Source organism: Delphinus delphis, chromosome 19 (genome assembly GCF_949987515.2).
Source record: "Delphinus delphis chromosome 19, mDelDel1.2, whole genome shotgun sequence".
In the NCBI taxonomy this organism is placed as follows: domain Eukaryota; kingdom Metazoa; phylum Chordata; class Mammalia; order Artiodactyla; family Delphinidae; genus Delphinus; species Delphinus delphis.
The window spans coordinates 52,624,188-52,643,680 of NC_082701.1; the positions used below are offsets into that span (position 1 = coordinate 52,624,188).

Below are 19,493 nucleotides of genomic sequence, written 5' to 3' on the forward strand. Positions count from 1 at the left end.
GACCCGATGGCGGTGCCAAAGCTTCCCAGGTCACGCTCAGACCAGGCTCTCCCAGGAATGGGGAGGTGGGCAAAGGGCAAGGGGGTAGCAGCACCAAGCAGGGGCTCCGTGCGGGGATCTGAAACGTGCAGGAGCTGAGAGGCCAAGGTGCCAGACTGCCTGGTGACACGTACTGCGGCTACGAGAGTCTGCGATGCCTGCACAGTGCCTGCCAGTGAGAGCCATACACGAGACGGTGGTCCCGACCCCGCTGTGCCTAGGCAGGTGGGGCCATCTGGGGGGCGACAGACACTTGCCCCAACCCATCTCCAACATGGGACTGACCCAGCCCCCAGGACAAGCGAGGGTGGAAGAGGGAGCTCACCCGAGGAAGCGGCTGTGGGCTGGGTGGACGGGGCTGCCCAGAGACAGCAGGTGACATTGATGCCCGATCTAATAGGAAACACGATTCAATGCTCCAACTTGGGGCGAATTTGCTGAATGAGGTAGTTCCCTCCTGACCTCTGCAGGCAGGGTCGGTCTGGGAAAACAGGAGGCAGGCATTCTTCCCAAGACGCCCAGTGATGAAAAGTAGCAGAGAAGAGCCAGGATGTGGGCTCCCAGAATACGCAATGGGAAAAAACAAAGAGGGAGGGCTGCTGCAAAGGATTCTGGGTGCGGGCTGTTGAGCTGAAAGTTGCCTTCTATCCACGATTCTGATCCTGACACTTGGCTTGGAGACAGAGACCTCTCTCCCCCGCCCTTCCAAAGCCCTGGAGACAAGCGGGCTGGCTGGAGGAAGGGCCTTGGGGCTTCCAGGGGCGTGAGCGTGTGACACAGCTGGCTCTGGGTGGGGAGGGGACCTCTCTGGTGCTCAGCAGGGACCACAACGTTCCAGCCTCGGTTTGTTCTCGGAGTGGCAAGCACGGCATGGGACTTGGGGGGGGCTTCAGCCTTGGAGACAAGGGCAGGGCTGTGGATCCATCTTCTCGGCCTGGGAACACTGGGGAGCTCCCCATGGGGCCATCCGGGCCGCCCTTCTGGCTTCACTGTCCCCTCTCCTCAGTGGACCAGGAGAGCGGGTGGGAGGGCAGCCCCTCTTGGGAGCAGGTCCCCCCCCGGCAGGAGTGCCACCTCCTCTGCGTGGGACCCCAGCCCCTCCTCGGCAGGACCCCCCAGGCCGTGTGTCTAGATCTCCATGTCCACGGGGCGGATGTTGCCCGTCTTGTGCTCCCTGACCCACAGCTCCCTGTCTTTGGCTGGGTCCACTTTTCGAAGCAGTTGGTCCACAGGCTCGACTGTCTGCAAGGGATGGAGAAGAGGGATATCTTCAGAGGCAGCGGCCGAGCCAGGGACATATCCTCTGAACCACGCTGCTTACACCCTCGTGCCCGTCAGAGCAGCCTCTCTAGAGGGCTGTGAGGCCCCGGGGAGGCCCGTGCGAGGGACAGACGTGGCAGGGGCTGGAAGACCCGGGGGCCTGAAGCTCTGGCCTCTGCCCTGCTTTCCCTCGTGCATGTGACCCTCCAGACGTCAGGGTGGATGAAAGGGCAGGTGGCCCAAGGGTCTGTGACCTGTTTCTCCTTCCATCAGTCTCCACATTTACCACCTGAGAACAGGTCAAATGGAACGTCGGCTTGAGAGGTTTTGAATAGTTGCAGCATCGTAAGAAATTCGCCAGGGGAGGCAAGGACATCTCCAGCTATTTTAACTATCGTGACGCATCTATGTGATGCACTCGGGATGGATTCATGTGGACATCCAGGGTAACTGACATGTCCATCCCAAGAGGTCACCCACAGGCCCGAGCCCGTGCCCACCTGCCAGACAGATTCACCTGTAGCAGCTCCTTGGCCTGCCGCCACAGCACAGGGCCATGGCCCTCCCCGGCCCCATGCCCCCCAGGGGCCCCGCTGGCCTCGGCCCGGGGAACTCACGCTTTGGTTGAACATGTCCGTCTCGTGCCGCAACTGCGTGTACTGGCACAGATGCTGCCGGATCATCTCCACCCTCTCCACCTCCAGCCGTTCCAGCTCCTGCAGAGGAGGAAACCGGCAGAGACCCCTGGGGGTGTCCCTTCCACCTGGGGACCTTCCCCACCATGCGGGTCCCACACCCCCCTATACACAAAACACAGGTGCTGCCTGCTTATCCCCCATCCTGCCTGACCCTCTGGGGTCCGACGAGGAACCCAGCCCGTATCTGGGAGTGAAGGTGTAGCTGACGGCACAGCAGTTACTGCCTCCTGACTCTCGTTCTGCCAGGCGTGGTGGGTGCTAAGGGCTTTACGGGCACTGCTTAATTGTCCTCATCATAACTGTAAGAGGTTCTCTTCTTACCCACATTCTCCAAACAAGGGAACGAACACCTGCAGAGGTAACATCGCTTGCCCACAGTGACAGGGAATTATGGGAGCAGCGGCATTTGCACCAGGGTCTGTCGTGCCCTTAATCACGCGTCTGCACCGGTGCAGCCACAGCCCCAGCCCCTGATGGCGTGGAGAGATGGAACACGTGCAGAAGCTTCTGCACCTCCAACTCTTGGGGCTTTGTCCCCAGGCCTCTGCTGAGCGGCCTCGTCTCCTCTGTCCACCCCAAGCGCTGAGGGGCAGGTCGAGGGAGCCAGGAGGGCCGGGAGCAGGGTGGCCACTGTCAAAGGGAAGCGCGGAGCGTTCGCCCTTTGGATCCTAGGTGGCCCCGCATCTTTGGAATTTAGGAGATCTGGCTGCTCTTCTGTGCACAACTAGGTCACTGTTCAGGTGATTAACCTGGGCGCAGGAAGTAAAGCAGGGAGTTTAATTAGGAGATTAACCAGGAGGAAAACGAGGTCACTGTGCCCGGGGGAGGCCTCTAATCTGCTCTGGTGGACTGGCACCTGGGGAAGGCAGAGGGTTAGTCTCATGCTGGACAGACAGATGGACGGCGGTGGCTTGGGGGCCGCGGGACGGTGTGGTAAGCACCTGGCATGATGCCTCCTTTCTCATCTGGCCCCACGACCCACGTGCCAACCCCGCTTCACCCCCTTCAGCGGGTGCTGACTTCACAGAAATACTCAACTTGGTTATTTTTCCTAAAGGGACCACTGTCTGCTTGGTTGACGCTGACCCCTCGGAGGATGCAGCACGAGCGCATCGTCGCCCGTGTTCACACAGCTAGGAAGTACCGGGGCAGGGATCTGAGTCCACACAGGCTGGTCCGGAGTTGAGGTCTCAGTCCCAACGCTAGAGCAGATCTAATGACCATCTCCACGGTCACCTCCACCCCATTGCCTGCACATCCACCACCATCCACCCAGGGATTCCTGAGCGCCCGCCCCTGCACGGACAAGCGTATGCATCTCTGGTCACTCACCAACGTGGTGGTCACCATCTCTTCAAACCACTTGGACTGGGCCTGGTTGTAGAGGTCCACACAGCGCATGAGGTCATCTCCTGGAAGGGCCAAGGCCACTGTCATACTCTGTCCTGTCCTCACCATGGCCGCCTTCTCCCACCTGCACCCCACAGCCAGGGTGATGGAGGCCACCGGAAAAGTTGCGGGGTGGAGAGGATGAACAGAGCAAGAGAAGGGGGCAACCCAGCCTTACGAGAGGCTGGCTTCAGAGTGTCTATCTGAACTAGACTCCAGACACCAAAACTCAGGAAGGGGTTTTCTCAGTAAGAATATATATATGGTAGGGGTGGGGGGGTACTCCTAGGACCCCCAACTCTATCATGAGCCCAAGAAATGCTTCCTCTTCTAAAGATGGGAGTTTCATTTCACATTGGAGAGTCCTGCTTGGTTGAAACATGTGTCTCAAGCAACTTGCTACTAGTTAGAGTTAAAGAAGGGAAGTTTGCAAATCACGTGTGTGTGTGTGCGTGTGTGTGTGCGTGTGTGTGCATGTGTGTGTGCGCGCATGTGTGTACATGCAGCAGCAAAGGGTGGGTGGGAAGGGAATGAGCTCTTTCTATAGTATTTTATTTCATAAGAGAGAGATCTGAAACAAACTATTTAACAAACTGCAAGTAATTGCAACATTACTAAGGTCCCAGCGTCCCAGACCCTTGCTACACAGAACACAGTTCCTGGGCCAGCAGCATCAGTACGCCCTGGGAGTTTGCTCAAAATGCAATCTCAGGATGTTTCCGAGACCTAGTGAATCAGAAACTATTTCCACAAGATCCTCAGGTGATCCCCGTGCACATCACAGTTGGAGAAGCACAGCTTGGTCTGCATGTAATTTCCTGATCATCACAGGGTGCCAGAGAGAGGAAGTCATCGTGGTCTCTGCTCATGATGGGAAAACTCATGAGTGAACCCAGAGATAATGATGAACTCTTCAAAGGGATTCCTATAATGGCATCACCTTGCTCATGTGGGTTCAGATATGAAAGTGAAAGAAAGTGGGCAGAGTTATGCCCACATGACCCAGGGCCTGGCTCAGGGCCCCCTCCCCAGTGAACCATACACCATTAGCTGGGAGCTAAGCCTTGAGTAACAGAACCCCAAATCAAGGCTCTGTTCATTTTTCCCTTGGTTCAAGGCCAAGACTGGGCCCTTGATCCCAAGAAAGACTGAACTATAGGGAAGAAAGTGGATATTTCATTGCAGATGCATTCCCACCAAGAGCTTGTGCCTGACCGTGGGCGGGGTCACCCTATAAACACCGTGTGAAACTCCCAAAGCCCTATTTGTTGATCCTGATTTTGACGACATGCTTCAGGAACTTCTGCAACATCAGGAAATAGTATAGGTGAAGGTAGGTGTGTCTCTTCTCTAGGCATCCCAAGGGTTTGAAATCAGGCCCTTTTGAACAGTACAGGTTAAGGACATGGATTCTGGAACCAGATCTGGGCTGTCACACAGCTCCACTGTTTACTAGCCGTGCAATCTCGGACAAGTTGATTCACCCTGCCTGTGCCTCAGTTTCGTAATCTGTAAAACGGGGATAATAATGGTACCTTCATAGAGCCACAGTGAAGATTAAATAAGCACACCCCCCCCCCAAAAAAAGAAAAAGAAAACACAAAGAACAAAATAAAAAGATAAACAACTTATGAAAAATATTTGCAATTCAAATGACAAAAAGTTAATTTTCCTTATCAATCAATCAATAAGAACAAGACCAGCCATTTGACATAAAAATGGGGAGAGCATATGAATGAATCATAAAAAAAAAAGCCACGATGATTGATAAAAGTCTAGTTTTAAAATGCTCAACTCCTCTCAAAAAGCGTGTAAATTAAATTAGAAACAAAATACTATTTTTCACCAGATAGTTACGATGTCAAAATCTGAGAGCAGTCCGTGCTGTCAAAGAGTTTAGGGGACAGGCGTTCACAGAGCTATTGGTGGGCGCCCCTCGCTGGAAAGCAACTTGGAAACATCTATCAACATGGATACAAGCCTCTGACCCCGAAAGCCCGACCCCATCTCTACACTGTCTATACACAGGTTCTGTTCCCCCCACCCCTGAGGTGCATTTACAGTAACAGCATCGCTGGCATTGGCAAAAACTCTGAAACAATCTAAAAGTCTTATAAAAATCAATTGGGGGAATGATGAAAGAAATCTGGATATGATCATATACCTGCACACTGTTCAACTATTTAAGAAGTACATGAATGGATGGGGAAATAAATTTATGGGGGATGGAACAGAGCTAGCTCTAAGATATAGAAGATATAGCAATTAAAATATAAGTTCAGAACACAGTGTCATATGATTTTATGTCTATGAATTTTTTTTTTTTTTTTTTTTTTGGGGCTGTGCTGTGCAGCATGCAGCACGTGGGATCTTAGTTCCCCGACCAGGGATCGAACCCGGGCCCCCTGCATTGGACGCACGGAGTCTTAATCACTGGACCGCCAGGGAAGTCCCTATAAATTTAAATATTAAAAAACACTAAAAAAAATGAACACACTAGGATGTGTTGATGGTGATTATATCTGGGGAATAAGATTTTATATTCTTACGTGTTGATTAAAATTTTTTGTGAAGCAGCAATATTGTCTTTGTAATATAATGTTATGTTTTAATAGTTTAATGAATTAAGCTAATTTAAATGTGCCTCTCCCATCCTTGGGTTCCCTTTCCTACTCCCAACAAGTATACTGTGGCTTCCGTTTCTGCATCCAATACTTTACCACTGTGCATTAAAGATCTTTATATAAAATGCTGTATTTATATTATGCTATTTTGTTATGACATGTTTATACCGCCTTATTTCAAGAGGTCACGAAGGTGGCTGTTTCATCCTGTAATGAACGAATTATACCAGGTCCACCAGAAGTTGGGGTGAAAGGGATTTAGAGACCATCTAATCCAAACCCTAGTCCCACAGCACACATTTTAATCCCAGACAGCAAAACGCTTTGTCCTTGTACACCATGAAACTGGTTTTTTAGAAATATTTAACAATTTTCTTTTTTAGATTACTGTCTCTCACTGGTTTTTCTCCCCCTTCCTTGTGCATTAGCTAATTTTTACCTCTAGGTGGAAGCAGAAGCCGACTCATTGGGAAATCTTTTGTTGAAAATCTGAAATACGGTTATTTCTTTAAACAAAATGTTGACCTCTGTTCTGAGGCAGAAGCCCATCATCAGAGGCGAACCTTTGGAGTATCACTCCCCGGGGAGGTGGGACAGCTTGGGTGGGTGTGGTTTGCACTCCCCCTAGGAGCTCCACGCAGCGACAGGACCCCTGAATTCCGGGTGCCTGGAAGAGTCTGTCCACCTCCTGGCCGGAGATCCAGGGCTTGGACCAGAAGGAGCCCTCTGGCCCAAAGGGAGGGTGTGGGGAGCCCTGTCCCCTGCCACGGCCTGGACACAGCCGGGTCTGCTCCCCGCTCCACAGTCCCCCCGCCACCCCAGCCTGTGGGATGCACGTTCACGGGCACGCCATCTCTCAGCCCCTCCTGTGTTTCTGTGACCAGGTGAGGATGGACGGGGGCAGCGGGCGACGGTGCCTCACTCACCCGCCTGTGTGGACTTCCTCCGCGCCTTCTTGATGTCCTCCTCCGTCTTGTTGCTCAGCTTTATCTCCAGCTGCTGGGTCTTCATCTCCAGGTCTCTCTGCCGCTCCGTGAGGGCTTTCCGGGCCTGGGGTCCAAGGACGTGAAGCTGTTCATGGGCTCAGAGCCAGGAAGGGCCTATGGGGCACACGGGGCCTGGCTTCCCCTTTTCTAGGTAAGAGTCCTTTCTTTTCCCTGCTTTTGTGGACGAGGCCACAGTGGCTCCGACAGGCTAAGCAGCTAGACCAGCATCATCCAGCCAGTTGGGGACCACGTGGGGGCTGCAAAGCATCCTCTCATCCCCATCTCTTGGCCTAGAGCAAGCCCCTCAGAGCGTGTTTTCACTGGAGCATGCACACGTCCTGGGGACCCAAGCGGTCCTAAAATCACAGCTTCTCCGGGGTGGCAGGGACCACAAAGGTCGACATCACTTCCCAGCAGCGCTTAGCAGCTGGGAGCGCCAGGCTCCCCATTCTGGGGCAGGATGGGCCCTTTGGTGGTAGCTGCTGGCAGGGGTGGGGATTCCGTCAGGAGGGAATCTGCCAGGTGAGACCCAGGCAAAGGGGGGCCCCATGTGGACCGACAGCACATCCAGGCTCCGAGACCCACAGAAGCAGGGTGTACCTTGTCTCATGTGCCGGATGGAGGCCCCCATGCCCTCCACGGCAGGTGCAGCCACGCCCACTCCCACTCAGAATCTGAGCACCGGGGGGAAGCGGCCCACCTACCCTTTGGCTGGGGGAGGGGGATTTCATACTCCCCACCCCTCCAGATCCTATCACAGGGGGACAAACCTCTGCCTCGGCACACGGAGCCCCTGCTGGTTCCCAGCCCCCTCCCCTCCAGCAGGACCCTCCCACCCTGGCACCCTGGGCCTCACCTTCTCCACCGCGGCATAGCGGCTGGCGAGCTGCTTGCGGAGGTCTGCAATGTGGTGGTCACACTTCTTCATGTCCTTCTTGAAGTTCTCGCGGAAGTTCATGAGGGGCTTCTCCACCTCACTGTGAAGCTGTCGATGGGGGAGACACACTCAGGACCCCGGGGCAGCAGCTGCAAGTGGAGGGAGGGGGCGCTGCCCCCGACCCTGCAGGCAAGGATGGGGGGCCTTCCCACCGGAAGGTCAGAGACAAGTGGCTGCTGATCTGGTAGCGGTCGAGGAAGTCACCTCAGCTGGCCACGTCCCAGCGTTCACACCAATGGACGGGTTAGCACCTGGAGCCTTCGAGTCCCTCGTGGGCACCCCCTTCCTGCGCTAAGTCTCCAGAGCTTCCTCTAGGGCTTTGCTCAGGTGTCCGGCTCCCTTTCTTTCCAACCCGGGAGCTTTCTCGGGGCAGAACCCAAGCCACCATCTCTGTGTCCCCAAGCACTTAACACAGGGACTGCTGCGTGGGCGACATTTAATCAGGTGATCTCGGGGCAGCTCTACTTATTGGACAGCTACTACGTGCCATGTGCTGAGACCGCAGAGCATCTGCTCACGGTCTGGATGTCGAGGAGGTCTTGTTAGGAGCTCAGGGCCACGCCCCCTTCCTGAACTGTGCCTGCTGGTCTCTGCATGGAGGCTGGTGCAACCCCACCGCACCAGAATGAACTGGCCTCGCACCCCCAGGGACAGAGAAGCATCCTTTATGCTCTGAGAGGTGCTGGGTGAGGATGGCTTTCAAGCTTTTTCCTTCTCTTCCATTCCTTCCCTCTCTCCCACTCCACTCTCTTTGCAAGGAGAACTTTTACTTAAAACTTTTGCGGGGGGGTTGTGAATATGAGACATATCTGATAAGAAAACAGATAAATGTGGACCTGCTGTGGTCAAAGTCACAGCCTAGAGCCCCCCGACTCAGCCTCTCAGAGCCCCACCCATTGGCCCCCTTGGGCCCCCTCAATCTGCCTTCCAGGGTCCCTCAGCCTCCATCCGCCCCTCTGGGAAGCAGAGCTGAACTTCCCTGGATGGACGACATCCCACCTCGGGGGTTCTGTGATCGCTCTCCTCCTCCCCATCACCAGGCCCCTTCTTCCTACATTATCTTTTCCCCAGAGACCTCAAGGACAGACGTGTTCTGGTCCTAAAGCACCGATTACACATCACTGTGAGCTCTAGGATGGTGGGGGCCACGCCGGCTTGGTCACTGCTGTGTCCGCAGCCTCCGGCCGGAGCTGGTGCACAGTGGGTGACCCTTCTCTACTTAGATCTTCAGGGCCCCATGCCCCGGGTGACAAGACGATGCTTTGTTGGTGGACAACCTTCAAAGACTAACAGCGGGCTGCACAAACGCCCTTCTCTTCTTCCTGTTGGTTGTAACGTCCGCTATCATTTTTTTGAGCCCTTGGACGCTTCCTTGCACAGGAAAACACCCCCATCTGGTGGCAGTTTGTAAGATGCCACAAACTTGAGCGCTGCTGAGAACAAGAAAACACCTTCCCCACACAGATTAGGCTTTGAGGGAGGAGGGGGAGGGGCTGCATCACTGGCTGCCGTGGGAACCGGCTCCTGCCGGGGGCTCTATGTGGGTTAACTCAGCCTGTTGACCCAGTAACTCCGCGGTCTCTTTCTGAGGGATTTCCATACTTCATGTACCCAGGAGTGACCTCGCAGACGCTTATCAATACTCAGGAGTCCTGGGCGCTGGCCCCAGATTCTGTGGTCTGGAGAAGGGCCCAGGATCCTGCCAACACACCCAAGCTCTCCCCCAATTCCAAATGACATTCTGGAAACATCTTGCTACTGGCTGTCAGAAGCGTTCAACCCCGTGGATTGCAGACCCATAGATTCTCCCTCTGTATTTTAAGTACTTTGAAAATAAGGCTAATTTTTTCTTTAAGAAAGCTGGCTGGGTGTTTTTTTATACTCATTCTTAACGTTTAAGCATCTCTGGCGAACCAGGAGGCAGAAGCCCCCCCTAGAAGCTTGTCCGCGTGAACTTGAGCTGGCCTGGCCTGGAGGCCACAGGCTATTGAAGCCGTTTGGTTTGCCTTTCAGAATTCCTGTCTCCTCCTTTCGTGTCACTCATCAGAAGAGAGTAAGAGAAAACTCAAGTTGGCAGGAATTTCAGAGACCACAGGGAGACCTCGGAGACACTGTGGGTTTGGGGCCAGACCACCACAATAAAGTGAAGACTGCAATAAATAGAGTCACATGGATGTTTTTGGTTTCCCAGTGCACATAAAAGTGATGTGTACGCTATACTGTGGTCTGCTAAGTGTGTAATAGCTTTATGTCTTAAAAATGCACATACCGGGTCTTCCCTGGTGGCACAGTGGTTAAGAATTCGCCTGCCAATGCAGGGGACACAGGTTCGAGCCCTGGTCTGGGAAGATCCCACATGCCACGGATCAACTAAGCCCGTGTGCTACAACTACTGAGCCTGCACTCTAGAGCCCACGAGCCACAAGTACTGAGCCCCCGTGCCACAACTACTGAAGCCTGTGTGCCTAGAGCCCGTGCTCCGCAACAAGAGAATCCACCACGATGAGAAGCCCGCACGCTGCAACTAGAGAAAGCCCACGCACGGCAACGAAGACCCAACGCAGCCATAAATAAATAAATAAATTTGTTTTAAAAAATGCACATACCTTAATTTTTAAAATACTTATTGCTAAAAAAAATGCTAACCATCACCTGACAACGCAGGGTCGCCGCACACCTTCAATTTGTTAAAACAAAACAAAACAAACTACACACACACTAAAGCAAAGTGCTATATTAAACAAGGTATGCCTGTATCTAGTCCAGTGGGTTACTAAGAGTTGTGAAATCATTTTAGTGGGTCAGGACCTGCTTTTAGATGAGCATAGCCCAGACACGAAAATACCAGAGTGCATTTTAGGCAGAAGGATAAGTAGTTTCACCAACAGCTGTTTTAGCCACGTACATGTGTATCTGTATGCGGATATCTGGAGGTGGATACCTGTGTGCTCCAGGTGGCCATGGAAAATGTATAACGGTGGGTCACAGTCAAGTAAGGTTCAAGTCACTGATCTGGTCCAACCTCTTCATTTCACACATGAAAAAAACGGAAGCTCAGAGATGCTAAGTGACTTGCCCAAGGTCATAAAGCTTGTTAGTGATGGCACTGACATAAAAGTCATGTCTCCTGAGGCTCACTGTGCCCCCCAAAATCTTCTGGCTGAATGCATGGCTTCGATTGCAGGATTAGATTTTCTCCCATCAGAAGGAATTGTTCTGTTCTCCCTTCTTCACCCAGAAGCGGGTATAACTTCCTTTATATATAGCAATCTTATTTCTCTACCAGCCTGTTGCTATGAACAATGGCTCGAGCTAGGAGACTAGAAAAGCCTAAACGATTCCTGAAATGAAATTGCGTTTCTTAAAGCGCTCTCGCCCCCGACACAGAACATTCAGGGTGGAATTTTTCAACGAGCCTTTTGGAGCAGACGGTAGAATGGATGTCGCACATACGGAGCCGTATTATCCAGGGCTGATGGATACTCCTTGGAGTCTTTTCAAGGAATTGTCACACAACCACTGGGCCGCCACCATGACTGCCCGAGGGCACCGACACCGCCCGATGGGCTGGAGGCAGCAGACATTCTTAGAGAAACATCTATGTGTGAATTTTGTGTGAACCTTCTTCAGAAGCCTCCCATCAGCTACCTGAAGTCAGCCCTGAATTAAAACATCCCGGCATTTGGAGGGCCGGACTGCACTGCCCTGGACAGTCCTTAAGAGAGGGCAGAGTGCTCTTCAGAACAGGGTTCTGTGTTTTAAATGCCACTGGTCCGCCCGGAGAAAAGGTCTGGGGGTCAAAGCTGCAATTCACTCAGTCCTCTCCTCTGCTTCCTCAGCAGCTGAGCCCACTTGGCTGTGTGACCACTGGCTGCGATTTAACCCCTCTGTTCCTTCTCATTTGTGAAACGGAGATGCTGTCTTGAACAGCAGCTGATAAAATTGAGGGAGATGAATCACATCCTATACCTAACACTTACATCACCGTGATACTGTGATATAATAACCAATATATATTTTGCTTTTTGTCCCCAGCTCCTGGCTGGAGCTCCTAGAGCCTTTGCAATTTCCTAAACAACAAAGGTCCCAGGAGCATCCTTTGGTCTAATATTTGGTCTCTGACCCACTGTTCCTGATACCAAGCTCCTACATCCCTTGGAATTTCCTGGGTGACAGGAGGGTCTTTTGTTCGAATGAGGTGCCTCTGCCTGGGCTCCTGGACGGGGGCTGGTCACCACAAAGACCAAGCCTTGATTAGAAGCTTGTAACTTTCAGCCCCCTCCCCATCACTTGGTAAGGGGGAGAGGAGAGGGGCCGGAGATTGAGTTAATAATTGATTCTGCCTATGTGATGAAACCTCTATAACAACCTGTCAATCTCAGGGCCCAGAGAGCTTCTGGACTGGTGAACACACTCAGACGTGAACACACATCTCTAGCCTTTATCCTATCCTTTAATATATAATAAACTGGTAAACCTAATAAGTGTTCCCCTGAGTTTCGTGAGCTCTTCTAGCAAATAATCAAACCTGAGGAGGGGGTCACGGGAACCCCTGATTTGCAGCCAAGTTGGACAGAAGTTGTGGGTAACCTGGGGACCCACTTCTTATGATAGCCATCTGAAGTAGGGTTGGTCCTGTAGCACTGAGTCCTTAACCTGCAGGATCCTATGCTGACCCTGGGGGAGTTAGTGTCAGAACTGAATTAAATTGTAGGACCCCCAGCTGGGGGCAGGGAATTGGTTGGCGTGGGGAAAACCCACCCAGTTTGGTGACCAGACGTACTGCTGTGAGCAGCAGTAGTAAAAGGAAAGATTAGAGGAAAACACTGCACGGGGGGAGTGCTCTGTCACCCGCTGGTCACCTTACGAACGATCGAGAATCAGACGGCCTGCTGATGGAGAGTAAATGCCACCAGGATTCCTGGGGCTGCGGCAGGCGACCCTTCAGAAGCTCGCAGATCCGGCTCCCAGTCCCATCACAGTGGCAGCCTCTGCATGCATCTCACAGTCAACGGAAGTTTCCACCACCGCAGAAGCTGGAGCTGCTGGGGGCTAGGAGGGAGAAGGGAGACCTAAAGGGAACACTACCGTGATCTACAGCTTAAAAACAACTCCCTGCTTTGTACGCAAGGCTCAAAAGAGACCCATTCACGGAGCTCCCTTCTCTCCCAGTACTTGAGAGGCAAGTTCCTTGCCAAGTGTTGGTGTCTGCGGTTAGTGTGCCACCGCTGGCCCAGGAATTCTCACTCACATCTGGGTGTCAACTCAGTCTTGGGGATCCAGCATCCTTCAGGAGCAGGGAGCTGGTAACACACTGTTTTTCCTCCCAGCCCAGCTCTTTATAAAGCTCCTTCACACATCTCAGCCGTACGAGTCACTCATCCTGCCCTCGGCGTGCGGAGAACCATCACGGGGTGGGGTGGAGACCTGGATACAAAGTCAGTTTCCTGGCTTCCAATAGCGCACTAAGCCCAGAAATGCAACTGTTGTGGACGAAGCGCTAGAAAAGACATAGGACCTGGGAGCACTGAGTGCGGAAGTCGCGGGAAGGGGCAGCCATCTTTGCGGGATGCCACGTTCAAGTGGCATCCTCCTCCTTTACACCCTGATGTTAAGGGAGGTAGTGTACACCCTGCTGTTAAAATGTGGGCTCAGGGGCTTCCCTGGTGGTGCAGTGTTTGAGAGTCTGCCTGCCGATGCAAGGGACACGGGTTCGTGCCCCGGTCCGGGAAGATCCCACATGCCGCGGAGCGGCTGGGCCCGTGAGCCATGGCCGCTGAGCCTGTGCGTCCGGAGCCTGTGCTCCACAACGGGAGAGGCCACAGCAGTGAGAGGCCCACGTACCAAAAAAAAAAAAAAATGTGGGTTCAGAGGGTTTAAGTGCTTTGTCCCAGTGTCCTCTTGGGCTGGTGACTGTGGGAGGGCAGAAGAAAGAGCGTAGACCCAGTAGGCAAAGGTCACCGGGAATGATGCCCCTCTCCAGGGGCTCTCGTCCTTTAGAAGGCAAGCATCCTAGTGGGCGGCCCCATCAGTCACGCACACTTTAGTGTGAATTTCCCCCTTAGACTCTTGGGTTTATTTTCCACCTGGAAAGCAGCTAAGAGCCTGAGAGGGAATTTGGAGACAGGAGACAGGGAGTGGGGAAGAGAGGGTTGTTTGGAAACACGGAGAAATCTTGGCAGAAAGTAGGCCTCAAAAGACTAGGGGGTCGAGAGGAGATCGTCATAACTTCAGAAAATATTTATTGACATCTACTGTGTACCAGGCACTACTCTGAGTCCTGAAGACAGAGTGAGTAGGAGAGAAACATCACTGTCCAAGGGCACGGTGCTAGAGTCTTTTGGACCAATGGAAAGAAGGGTCAGCTACCTAGTCTGACACTGGGTAACAACAGACACAACAAAACAAAAAAATTCTCCCTTCGAAATAGTCTAGTCTCTCCCGACACTAAGAAGAGATAGAAAATGCCAGTGCGTTCCTTTGAAAGCCAAGCAACACAGAAGTGCAGTTTCATCACTCAGGGGCTCACCCGAGAAACTGAGGGGCATCTACCCTCACCTCGCAGACGTGTGCTGGGGTTACTCGCACCGGCTCATCAGAGCCCAGCGTTAAATTTGGAGGAATTTTGTGAGTTGGTTGTTAAAGACAGCCAGTATTAAAAATTAAATGACCTAAACTTAAAATTAACAAACTATATTAAAAACAAAGGTAATACATATCCTCATACCCTCCTAACTCCATCTGACTCTTATCCACGCTCTATGATTACTGATGCTATTTTGTTGGTACAGGGGGAGCACGGTCTAATGGTAGCATCTCTTCCCAACTCGAGATTTACACCATGGAAACTGTGCAACACCACACCCTGGAGAGACCGTTGTTAGACGTTCAGCAGCACATCGGTGCGTAGGACCAACCCAGGGAGGGCTTACCTTGGCGGAGAACTTGAGGTGAACTTCGGCCTCGTCGGCAAGGCTCTTCTTCACCTGCGCCCACGCTTCTCCCAGGGAGCTGCAACACCAAGGAGTCGATGAGGCTCGGGGAGGCCACACCGACCTCAGGTCAGAGGCCACGGCCCTCCCTGAGACAGGATGGTGGGTCTCGACCCCGAGTCCCGGGGGAGCGTACGACACAAGAGACCGTGGACTTGGACGAGGCAGAGGCCAGGCACAAAAGAAACCTGAGCGCCACGCCTCGACCTATGTGAGCAGAGGAGCCCTCCCGAACCAAGCTGAGAGAATAGACGGCAGCAGACAGTCGAGTGCCTGGGGAAATACCCAGAAGCCCAGAGGACTGGGGAGGTGTGAGAGGGAGCTGGGGTACAGTGCCGTGAGGACCCCTACTACCTGGCCCATTACTGTCTCCGGCCTTCCTGTCGCTCCTCCCTGGTTTACTGTTGAGGGTTGGAAACGCCCGCTGGCAAGCCAGGGAAGGAGAACGGATGCCTTTTCAGGGAGAAGCTCTTCTCAAACAGAAGGCACCACGCAGCCCTGCTTGCGGGCGGACCTCCAGCGGCCTGACTTCCAAGGAGGGCAAAGATGGACCACCTGGGTCTAGGAGCCTCTTAGGGATGCCCACACAGCAGAGGAGGCTCGCCAACACCATCCTCAGGAGCATGGCCCCCCGCTAGTACCTATTCTGGATTGTGAACCGCGGTGCTGCCCACAGCCGACCAGAGAGGGGCAACGTCCTCTAAGCTAAGTAACTTTTCCACTGGTAGGAGATGTTCCAAGTAGAAGGAATCTCCTAAGCCCCCCGGACTCTTGAACGCGGCCCCCGCGCCCCCGTCTCCCTGATTGGGAGTTCCTGAACCTCGATGACCTTCAAAACGACACTCCTGCACGTCTGCTCGAGACCTCTCCACCCAGCTGGTAAACCCGGGCTGAATGGTCCGTTGACTTAATTTCATCAAAAAGCCACTTCCCCCAGAGAATTCATTACACTTGAGGGGCAAAAAGCTGATTCAAAGACAGCAGGTTGCGAGGCTTCTGGGTTTTGAGCCGAGTGGCCAGCAGCTGAGAATTACCCAACAGGACAGAACAGAACCGATCTCTGTGGTCAGAGTCCGGGCCTGTCTGCTCATGGTGCTGGCTCAGGCCGAGGCGGCTGTATATGGGAAATGACTGATGGATTTTATCTTCGAGTCCGGCAGCAAAGAAAGGTCCCCTCAGGTGATCCCAGCTGGGGGGCCCACCCGAGAAGAGATGGAGTGAGAATCGGAGCGATCCAAACTGCTGGCGTTTGTCTTGGCCTGAAGGGCCTGAGCTCCCGGGAGCTGGGCTGGGCCCACACTGGGTGGCCTGGCTCCTTACCTGACTGGGCGGACGGGTAGGGGGGTCCAGGGTGGGGGGAGGAGGGGGTGGAAGTGGTCACGATAGTCATACAGATACGGGATCGGAACAGCAGGTCCAGAAAGAGACTCGCCCAGATGCAGGCGACGCGCTTGCAGCAAAGGTGCCAAGTATCTCAATGGAGAACAGACAAGCCTTTCAAGAAATGGCCCAGAGACAACTGTACATCCACAGGGAAGAAAGGAATCCCGCCCCTGACCTATGCCACACACAAAGACGATCTCAAGATGGATCACACAGCTACAGGGAAAGCCAACAAGCTTATGGAAGCAGTCCCAGGAGGAGGGGGAGTTTGACGAAAGGGGGCTGCAGGGGGCTTCTCCCCGCAGCTGAGCTATCGCCAGCCGGCAGGAGGTACACACGAGAGCCCAGAAGCCCTGGTGGTGCCGAGAGATTGTAAGTCTGCTGTCAGCAGAGCACGTGGTCAGTAACTGGCCCAGGGACAGTGACAGTGGCCTGAGACTGTCATCTGAGGGTCATCGGGAGGAAAGGGCGAAAGCACAGCTTCACGCTCAGGACAATGTCCTCGGCCCCGCCTCCAGGCTGGGCCCTCGTTAGTAGGAGGACGTCCCTCCAAACACCCAGCTGGGCCTGTCTGGGCTGGTCCAGCCCCGAGCAGGCCTCTCGCCTCCCAATATTCCAGCCGCCTTGGAGACACGTCACAAGCTAGAAAAAAAGGCCATTTAGAAATTCTCTCACTGAAGAGAGATTCTTTTTCATCTGATAAGAGGTTAATGAAAAAACAAAACAAAACCCAAAACCCGAGCTATCATTTCTCACGCGGTTCCAGCTGACCGTCTGAGCCGAATCAAAACACATGTTACCGTCACGACTACCACAGGAGAGCAGAACTGGAGGCAGGACGAATCACCTGATGCTGTTTATCTACCAATGTGCACACACCCTGTGGCATCTAATGTGGACACAGCACAACTCAAGTCTCCCCGTCCGCACCTTCCTAGGCTGCCCCACATTTCTAGGCTCTGGCGTCACGCTTGGGAAGTTTCAGGTGGACGGGCTGGCGTGCAAAGCTGTGTGTGAATGCAAAACAGTGTAGCTGCAGGTTGTGAGTAGGGGCGGGTCCAGGCGCCTCCGGAAGGAGCGTGTGTCTGGGGGTGGTGCGTGCTCGCAGGGGAGATGGGGGGTATGCGTTCCTGGCTGTGTTGCACGTGAGCAGTGCCGATGCTGGAACGTGAGCGTGTGGCGGGCTGCCCCGTGTTTGGGGGCGCACGTGTGTACGGCATGATGGCGAGGGCCGACTCCTGGCTCGTGCAGCTGGGAGCATATGCTGTGCGTGTTGGCCGGACGGAGTGTCCCTGGCAGCAGCTCAGGCTGAGGAGGTGGAAGCCTCTTCCAGAGCAGCTCTGCATTGCAGGGCATGGGGGTACTTAGGAAAGCCCCCTGCCCAGGCTGGAGGGGAGACTCCCCGACAAGCTCCCTTCCTGCCCTGGTCTCAGGCCCGGTGCAGGGAGTAGGAGGAAGCCAGAGGCAACTTCATTTATGTCCCTGGAAGAGACACTGGCCGCGCAGGACCACCCAGTGGCCTGCTGGGTCAATGAAAACCATTCAGAGGCGGCCTCTTGGCTAGACAGCGAGCCCACACAGAGGCCCTAATCAAAGCCACATTTGGTTGGCAAAGCCCCATCGCCTGAAGGATTCAAGCCATGCAGGCAGATGTGGCCTTGTTCAACATCACAGCTCTCTGACGACCACAGCCATCCCATGACAGAATGTCTTCCATCCCCGGGGGCTCACTTCCCCTTGTAGGAGGGATTCGAACAGAGGCTGCACTGGAGGGAGGTCGGACTAGAGAGAGGACCTCGGGGGACCTTTCAACTCTCACCTCCTGAGACCCTGTATTTGTTTCAGTATTGAGGTGAAATTCACATAACACAAAATTAACCACTTTAAAGAGGATAAGCATTTTCTACATTTGCCATCTTGTGCAACCATCACCTCTAGTTTCAAAACATTTTTATCACCCTGTGATGGACTGAATGTGTTCCCCAAATTCAGACGTTGCAGCTCTAACCCACAGTGTGGCTGTTATCTGGAAATGGGGTCTCTAAGGAAGTAATTAGGGTTAAATGAGGTCATACGGGTGGGGAAGAAGTGACACCAGAGAGCTCTTTGTCTCTCCTCACCGAGGAAAAGCCACCTGCAACGCAGAGGGAGCTCTCACCGGACACCAACCCTGCCAGCACCTTGACCTTGGACTCCCCAACCTCCAGAACCGTGATTAATTACATTTCTGTTGCTTAAGCCACCCAGTCTACGGTATTCTGTTACAGCAGCCCAAGCAGATGAACACATACCCCAGAAGGAAACCTCGTACCCATTAAACAGTTACCAGTCCCCTTTTCTCCCAGCCCCTGGCAATCACCCATCTTCATTCTGTCTCTGTGGATTTGTCTATTCTGAACATTTCATATAAATGGATCATACAGTATGCAACCTTTGTGTCTTGCTTCTCTCACTTAACATAATGTTTTCGAGGTTCGTCCACATAGTAATGTGGATCAGTACTTCATTCCTTTTTATGGCTGAATAATATTCCATCATATACCCGTATATCCATCGTGGACAGACCACAATGTGTTTATGCATTCGTCCTTTGATGGACATTTGGGTTGTTTCCACCTTTTGGCTATAGTGAACTGTGCTGCTAAGAACATGCATGTACATGTATTTGAATATCTGCTTTTAATTCTTTTGGATATAAACCGAGGAGTGGAATTGCTGGATCATACGGTAACCCTATGTTTAGTTTTCTGAGGCACTGCCAAACTGTTTTCCACAGCGGCTGCGTCATTTTGCATTCCCACCAACAGGTTGAAACTCTTTGTTAACAGGTGGAGCGGAGAAGGCTACAGTCTTTCCCCAACTAGGGATCTTTCTGTGGCTGGGAGGGTGGGACTGAGCCTCTGCCAGCCCGGGTCCCACCCAAGGAGGTCTGGACTGTCACAGCAGGAGGGGGAGGGGAGCCTGGGCCTGAGGCCCACAGGAGAGAATTCTAAACAAGGGGGCTGGGTGTGGAATCCTGTCACACCTAGTTTCCTACCAGCCTGCTCTCAGCGAAAGGGGAGCAGGGGTTGGCATCTGGAGGCTGGTTCCCAGCTACCAGGTGACAGGGCAGAGGGGGTCCTGACATACTCCAGCATCTGGCAGGAGGCCCTTGGCTGCTAGACAGTAGATAATAGGCAAGTACC

The 19,493-nt window shown here is 53.3% G+C and overlaps 1 protein-coding gene across 4 annotated transcripts in view; it reads right to left on the reverse strand.

Moving 5' to 3' along the window:
* Nucleotides 1-19,493, reverse strand: part of GAS7 (growth arrest specific 7) — a 201,705-nt gene that overhangs the window by 4,975 nt on the left and 177,237 nt on the right. For 3 of the 4 annotated variants that reach the window (XR_009517096.1, XR_009517097.1, XR_009517098.1), the window contains exons 9-14: nucleotides 14,866-14,944; nucleotides 7,853-7,981; nucleotides 6,937-7,060; nucleotides 3,330-3,409; nucleotides 1,917-2,015; nucleotides 365-1,277 (exon numbers count right to left, since the gene is read on the reverse strand). Coding sequence is in view for 1 of the 4 variants with exons in the window: in XM_059998325.1 (XP_059854308.1) it covers nucleotides 1,168-1,281; nucleotides 1,917-2,015; nucleotides 3,330-3,409; nucleotides 6,937-7,060; nucleotides 7,853-7,981; nucleotides 14,866-14,944 (625 nt within the window). In the remaining 3 variants the exon portion in view is untranslated. Of the gene's footprint in view, nucleotides 1-364; nucleotides 1,282-1,916; nucleotides 2,016-3,329; nucleotides 3,410-6,936; nucleotides 7,061-7,852; nucleotides 7,982-14,865; nucleotides 14,945-19,493 lie in introns of those variants that run through there. The other variant, XM_059998325.1, reaches the window with a different exon arrangement.